General features: G+C 54.5%; 1 protein-coding gene across 1 annotated transcript; it reads left to right on the forward strand.

Moving 5' to 3' along the window:
- Nucleotides 1-292: 292 nt before the first annotated feature.
- On the forward strand, nucleotides 293-6,864 carry RND1 (Rho family GTPase 1). Its single transcript, XM_008140622.3, has 5 exons — nucleotides 293-499; nucleotides 1,283-1,370; nucleotides 4,001-4,110; nucleotides 4,951-5,085; nucleotides 5,947-6,864. Exons 1-5 carry the CDS (start codon nucleotides 380-382, stop codon nucleotides 6,190-6,192), a joined length of 699 nt encoding a protein of 232 aa, XP_008138844.1. The 5' UTR covers nucleotides 293-379; the 3' UTR covers nucleotides 6,193-6,864.
- Nucleotides 6,865-7,451: the final 587 nt, after the last annotated feature.

Here is a 7,451-nt window from a genome sequence, read left to right on the forward strand (position 1 = left end):
TTTGACACTAATTGGTGGACACTCAAGACCAATAAATTTGGCTTCAAGTCCCTTCCCTCTTCCCTAATACAAATGCAAAACGTGGGAATCCCCTTTCCGAGGAAGGTGCAGCTTTAAGAGAAAGGGAAGGGAGGAAGAGGGCGCTGACTCAGATCCTCCTACCATTGGCTGCTGGAGGGGATCCCACCTCAGGGATTGGCTCTGACAGAGTCCGCCTCCTCTTATGATTGGCTCACCCAGGCAGATATAAAGGGGGCTGTGCCGGCCTTCTCCTCAGTTGGAGCGAGGCAGGGAATTCAGCTGGTTTCCGTGCTGAGACGCACCTGTCGCAATCCTTTCCTCTCTGAACCAGAGTGCAAGTCCCACGGAGGCTACAGTCATGAAGGAAAGACGCGCCCCCCAGCCAGTCGTGGCCAGATGTAAACTCGTTTTGGTGGGGGACGTGCAGTGTGGGAAGACAGCGATGTTACAGGTGTTAGCGAAGGACTGCTATCCCGAGGTGAGCTGTCTGCCCGGCCCCCTGGCCAGCTTTTCTCCTTGCCCGCCTGCCCGCTGCCCCGGGATAGATTCCCACCTGCCCAGGAGAGCTCTCTCTCCTGTCCCCACCCCACCCCACCCCACCCCACCCTCCGCTGCTTTCTGGCTGGAGGACTGCCCTGCCTTAGCTTCCCCCTGAGACCTGTTCCACTTCTGCCGCCGCGCTGGTGCCGGCTCCTCCTCACCTCCTCACCCATAGGCCCCGGTCAGATCCCCTCCTACCTCCCTGTGTCTGGAGTCTGCTCTCTGGAGAGGGGACTGGGGGCATGCTAGAATCTGGGGTTTCTTGACGCAATACATGCCTGCCCCTTCACCCCAACCTCAAAGGTTCTGTGAGCGTGGCTCCAGGCCATCTCCTGCTGCCCCTTCCTACTGTTCTGTAGGTCCAGGGGGCTTGTGGGGAGAAGTAAAGAGTTAGAATTGGCTTGTGACTCTGAAATTGGGAGACAGACAAATCTGGGGATGAGAGGAGTGAGTGAGTGTGTGAGTGTGTGTGTGTGTGTGTGTGTCCCCAACCATCTAAAATATGGGGGGCATGTCCTGGGCTGAGAGTCATTCCCATTTCTTGATTTGATGGAGCAAAGTGCCCATGCCTCTCCATGCTCCTGCATCCTGTCCCATGTGGTCCCTCCCGCCCCAGGTATCCCCTCCTCTGGCCGTGTTAGTATCTCATTAGGGAGAGTGGCTTCTTGTGCAGCCAGGGGGCAGGGGGCCCAGGGTGTGAACAGCTCCTCTCTTTTCACAGACGTATGTGCCCACCGTGTTTGAGAATTACACCGCCTGCTTGGAGACAGAGGAACAGAGAGTGGAGCTTAGTCTCTGGGACACCTCAGGTAAGACTGCTGGCCCCAAATGCCCCTTCCCACCTCTGCTGGGCGGCTGCAGCTGCTGCTTTTCAGACATTGTTTTCCTCTTTGATGGGGAGAAGGAGTCTGGTGCTTGCCAGAAAACTGAAAGAAGGGGACCTGAAGATCCCCCTGTTGGGTGTAGGGGGAGGGCCTGGTCAACTCAGTTGGCTGGTCCAGGGGTGCAGAATGGAAGAACCCCAGAAGCCACTCATATCTCTGGGTCTAGCTTCATCCTTCAGAGGGCTGGGTGGTGAGGTGAATGAACCCCTGAATACTTCTTGGGGGCAGTCAGTCAGTCAGACAGGGCTTCTCCGTTTTCACACCCTGCTACCACACACCCAGCATTTACTGCCCCAGAGCGAATGAGGCAGAAGGCAGTGCTGCTGGCGGCAGTGGTGGTTGAGGCAAGGAAACAAGCCTGCTTTGGGGGAAATAGTGTTCCTTTCCTGCCTCAGTTTTCTCTCCTGCATTCCATCTCTGGCCACCGCTGTCGCTGCCGCAGCTCAGCTCTGCTCGTCATAGCGCTGCGGCTCAGGGCTGAAGTGATGCATCATCGAGGCTTTGGAGGGTGGGGAGACAGTCGATATGGGGCAGTCACACTGTGGATAGTGGCGGGAGGGGGCCATTCCCCCCACACTGGGCCGAGGTAGACGTGCCCTGTCTTTCTGGGATGTAGGAAGCAATATTTTTCCAGCCTCTCAACCCTAAACCCTCCGTGCTAGGCTACCCCTAGCATTGATTCTGCCCCCTCCCATTATCTCTCTACCCCGGCCCTTTTTAAATAGACTGGGTTCAGAGTCGTAATTAAGGACTAAGAGCCAGGAACAGGAGAAAGAAAATACAATCTGCTCCTCTCTAAAAATGCATATGCAGGCTGAGTTTAAAGAGGAACTATAAATCACTACGGGTTTCCTGTTCCATATAATAAATATGCAGTCCTCTTCCTCCAAAGAGGTGTTGTTCCCCTGATCCAATTTTGAGGTCTGAAAAGGTTTGGGGTAGGGGATGGGAGGGTATACAGAAAAATGAGACTTCCCCTGCCCCCCCCCCTCCCCAAAACAAAACAAAGCAAAACAAAAATTCCTCAACCTGCACTGCTTCCTGGGCTGCAGTTCCAGAGGGTGGGAGGCAGGGTGCTGGCTCTCCTGGACCGTGCTGCGCTGGCTGGAGCCGGCTGGAACGCAGTTGGCTGCATGATGTATGCTTTTGCATCTGCTGTATCCTGTCCACCTTTCAATCTTCCCAGAATCTTACTGCAGCGCATCTCTTTCCACTACCACCGCCCCAACGCGCCACTCCCCTCTACCACCACTACTTCCTGCTGCTTCCCCCTCCTCCCACAGTCAGAATGCAGCCTTTGAATCCCAATCCAGATAATGGAAAATCAGCAAGGTGGTCTCTGTTTCCTACATCGAATCCCCACCCCACTCTACCCCCCAATTTCCAGAAGGATGCTGGCTATCGGTCATCCTCAAACTCCCTCTTTCAATCAGATGCACGTAAGGAAGGAGGAAGTGGCAGCTGAGTGTGGGATGGGGCTTCCCAGCATTGGGGCCTGGGTGGAACCTGTTCCCATTATTCACTTGCCAGTCTTAGGGGAGGGGGATTGCTTGGAGCCAGATGGAGGCCTCCTCCCCTCCCCCTCCCCAGTGCTGCAGTGCTCCCTCCGCTCAGTGCTGTGGGTGATGCGGGTGATGCGACCCCTCCTCAGAGAGGGGATGGGGGCAGATTGCTGAAGGAGCAGGCAGCTATCCCAACTCCCCTTTACTCTTTTTTTTTTTTTAACAACCAACCCCCTCCCCACTTGGATTCCCCCCAGTTTCCATGGTGATTGTGGTGCAGGGAGAGGGGCTGCTTGCTATTCTAAGCACGGATTGTCTGGGTTCCAAATCTGCTACTGTTCCTTCCCAGGGTGGAGGGGGGCAGGCTCAGCTCCTAGCAGTCTCCCATATTAGACCACCTGGGTCTGCACTGCCGACTGCCCTCCCAGTGAAGGACCCTTACTCTAAATCCCCAGCTCTTGGTGCCACTGTCTTGGAGACTGTCTCCCTGAGATCTGGGGGACAGGGGCTGCAGCTTTCTTTTTGCCCTTTTCAGTGTAAGCCGATTTGGGTGGAGGAGGAGCAGGGCACTGAATCCCTCCCAGCCTCTTAGAGTCTGACCCCATGGCAAACAAGCAGGGCAGCTGTTATATAACAGGCAGGTTTGTTTCTTCCTTGGGGAGAACCTTGGAGCAGAAAAGGGGGGGCAGAGGTGGTGCAGCAGGCAGACTCTAGAAAAGAGGAGACCCTAACAAGCCCTGGTCTCTGCAGGGGTGGGAGCACCCTCCTCGGGGACTCAGAACTGGCACACCTTAAATTAAGCCTAGAGTAGGAGACCCGGACAGGGGCAAATCATGTCCCACTCGCCTTACATTTTGCCCTTTCCCCTTTTTTTCATGCTTCTGGCAGGTGGTCAGGTCCCCAGCTTCCATGCGGCAGCGGGTTCCCCTGGGAGATGGGTGGGGCCCACTAACCTCAGGGACCAAGAATGATCTTCCCCGGCTCTTTGGGTTTAGGCCTGTAGGGGAGGGAAACTGCCATGGCTCGTCATCAGCTCTTTCTCCCCTACAACAGGATCTCCCTACTATGACAATGTCCGTCCACTCTGCTACAGCGACTCGGACGCAGTGTTACTGTGCTTTGATATCAGCCGTCCGGAGACAGTGGATAGTGCACTCAAGAAGGTGAGTCTGAAACTACGATCTCTAGCTCAGCTTGAGAACAGAAAGGAACATTGAGGACCTTGTCATCTAATCCCCTCTTGTGTAACAGAAAGAAACTGAGGCCAGGGGAGGAAGACATTTGCCCAAGGCCACACCATTAGCTGCATCGCTGGGACTAGAACCCAGCTCTCCTGCCCCTGCCCCTGCCCTGTACTGCTCTGCCAGAGGACCAGCAAGGGAGGGTGGTGTTGAAGACCCAGGAAGCGAAGGAGTGAGAGTCAGAGAACCTCTTGGTGATATGGTTTGAGGGTCAGGGATGCGGTCTTCTGGAGGCAGCTTCTATAGACCTTGATCCCAGGCCCACTAGAACTGGGCAAGCCAGGCAGGCCTGAGCAGAGCTGCTGGTAGGAAACGCCTAGGTCTGGGTGGCAAAATCTGGTCATACGGAGGAGTCCCAGGATACCTTGTGGAACTAGCCTCGTTTCCCAGAAGTCTCTGGGACTATCACCTTCCCTTGGGAAGAGACTGGTTGTCTTCCTTCTGGCTTTCTGAATCTGTGGAGCCCTCTGACTGGATTGAGGGAGCAGATCCAGGCTCGGCCGCTTGGCAGAGAGTGGGGAGAGATTTACCCTAGTTCTTTCTCTAGTGACTGGGCTGTTGAAAGAGGGGACAGGCTCTTGGGTCAGCATTCCTGTGGCCCCAAGTCCCCATGGGCTGGAAGATGATGTCATTGTGCAGTGGCGATGCCGTGACTCAGAGGGATGGCTGGGCTGGTGATAAGCTCTATAGTGTGTGATGCTGCCAGCTGAGCTTCTCTGGGTCTGTCAGCCACTGACCAGCCTTTTTTGCCTGGCTCTTCAGTGGAGGACGGAAATCCTGGATTATTGTCCCAGCACCCGTGTTTTGCTTATTGGCTGCAAGACAGACCTGCGAACAGACCTGAGCACCCTGATGGAGCTGTCCCACCAGAAGCAGGCACCCATCTCATACGAGCAGGTGTGTGCGCGCCACTGTGTGTTGGGGGTGGGGTGGAGAAGGCTATAGGCAAAGCCCTCGTTCAGGCTCTCTCACTCTAGCAAGAGGGAATTGGTATTTTGGGAGTCATCTATAATCAGCAACTAATCACCTGGATAGATGTGATACTCATTTACCCAGATTTATGCTATAGGTTGACAGGTGAGCATTCCTCTGCGTTTCTCAGATGGCTTTTGTGCACCACCTGCATTAGAATCACTAGAGGTGCTTATTAGAATTCCTGACTCCATATGTAGAGAGTCACTTTGGGACAAAGATATGGAATTACATTTTCAATGAAATCCTGGATAATTTCTTACGCACATGGGAGTAAGAGTTCTATTTTTAAAACCAGTGTTTCATATTAGACTTGTCTGGGGAGCTCTTAAAAATACTAATGCCTAGGCCCTACCCCCAGAAATTCTGATTTACTTGTTCTGGCATCAATATGGGGTTGTTTGTTTTATTTATTTCTTAATTTATTTATTGTCTAAAGTTTTACATAAGTCTCCTTTTCCCCCGCTTGACCCCCTCCCCAAGCCATTCCCACCCGGGGCCAGCCCCCCCCCCCCCCCCCCGCCCCAGTGTCTGTGTCCATTGGTTATGCCAACGTGCATGCATACAAGTCCTTTGGTATCGATATGGTTTTAAAAGTGTCCCAGGTGACGCCAAGGTGCTGTCAGGCTTCACCTTCAGAAAATAATCAGCAGAGGGTGATGGTGGGAGACCAGCAGTTGGGTCCCCTCTGGGGTAGCCCCCGGAGTACCACTAACCACAGGAGGCAGTGTTTCAGAGCCATTTGGACCACTGCGTCGGTGACCTCAATCCCCCCTCCCCCTGCAGGGCTGTGCAATAGCCAAGCAGCTGGGTGCGGAAATCTACCTGGAAGGCTCAGCTTTCACCTCAGAAAAGAGTATCCACAGCATCTTCCGGACGGCGTCCATGGTGTGTCTGAACAAGCCCAGCCCGGTGCCCCCAAAGAGCCCTGCCCGAAGCTTCTCTAAGCGACTGCTCCACCTCCCCAGTCGTTCTGAACTCATCTCTTCTACCTTCAAGAAGGAAAAGGCCAAAAGCTGCTCCATTATGTGAAGTGGGGGTTGGAGAGGGGAGACACCCTCCCACTTCCCCCCTCGGGTTGCAGAGGCACGGGGAGAGGGAGGATGAGACAATTTAGGACACTGGACAACGAGCTTTTCAGACTGCCGCGGTGAGGGCTTGGAAGGAGACAAGAATGGGACAAGGAAAGAGCCAGGCCCGGCTTGAGGACCTGACGCTGAGAAAGAACCATCACACCCCAAGCCAGGCACTAGGTGGTGGCGGGGGTGGCTGCCCCAGTGCCCCCCACTCCAGAGGAAGAAATGGTGTGGGAGTGTGGGGGGCATGCTGGCCTCATGGGCTCAGGGGTCTTACAAGAGCCTCACCTTCAGCGTCATGCCTCTTCCACCCAGGTTTCCATGCAGGCCAGGGGACGGGAGGGATCCCTGAGCCCTTCCCCTCCCCTCCGAGGGGGCCACAGAGGAGTGGAGAGTGGGGAAGCCATGAGGCAGCTCCCTTGGGAGCTGAGCCCAGGTGCTTCACAACTGAAATCAGGAGGACAGGAGCCGGTCAGAGCCAATGGGAAGGAAACCTCATCTTTGCATAGCCCATGCCTCATGGAGAGGTGACATCATACATTCACATGCTTCTCGCCTAAGTCCCCAGGGTCCAAGGGAGAAGCCCTGGACCCCCTTCTCTTGCAGTGTGGGGGTGGTGGTGCTGCAGGGGGCAGGGCTGGGTGGGGGTCACCAGACTTTTTCTGCCCCTAGGGCAGTACAGCTGGCATTTGTTTTATAGACTCTTGTCTTTGGAATGGGGGGAGGGGGGAGTGTTTCAATCTGTTATATGTTCTGTGTTTAAAGAAGAAAACCTATTTATTAATGAAAAATATAACGCGTATAAAGAAGTTGGCTCTGTTTTCTTAGTTTCTTTCCGTTTCCTTTGATCATTGATAATGAGGGAAAAGCTGCCCTGGGGCCCTTTCTGTGGGCTGCGGAGCGGCTGCCTCCACTGTTCCCTGGCACTTCCAATAAGGCTCTCCTCCCTCCACTCCCACCACTCCTCACCCCCAACCCCGTCCAGTCCTACTAAGCCTCTGACGATCTTAGCCCGAGGGCAGGGTTTCTCAACCTTGGAACTAAAGACATTTTAGACTAGAAGAGGTATTGCTGTGAGGGTTGCCCTGTGCATTGGGGGAGGTTTAGCATCCCTGGCCTCTACCTGTTAGATATCAGTAGCAGTCCCCCTCCCCAGTTGTCTACCACCAGAAATGCTTCCAGATATTGCTAAGTGTCCCCTGGGGCAAACTCACT

Source organism: Eptesicus fuscus, chromosome 7, assembly GCF_027574615.1.
Source record: "Eptesicus fuscus isolate TK198812 chromosome 7, DD_ASM_mEF_20220401, whole genome shotgun sequence".
NCBI classification, from domain to species: Eukaryota; Metazoa; Chordata; class Mammalia; order Chiroptera; family Vespertilionidae; genus Eptesicus; species Eptesicus fuscus.

Coding starts and splice junctions, on each gene's coding strand:
- RND1 (XM_008140622.3), top strand. CDS start 380: ATGAAGGAAAGACGCGCCCCCCAGCCAGTCGTGGCCAGATGTAAACTC. Junction 500..1,282: donor CGAAGGACTGCTATCCCGAG/GTGAGCTGTCTG, acceptor CTCTTTTCACAG/ACGTATGTGCCCACCGTGTT. Junction 1,371..4,000: donor TAGTCTCTGGGACACCTCAG/GTAAGACTGCTG, acceptor CCCCTACAACAG/GATCTCCCTACTATGACAAT.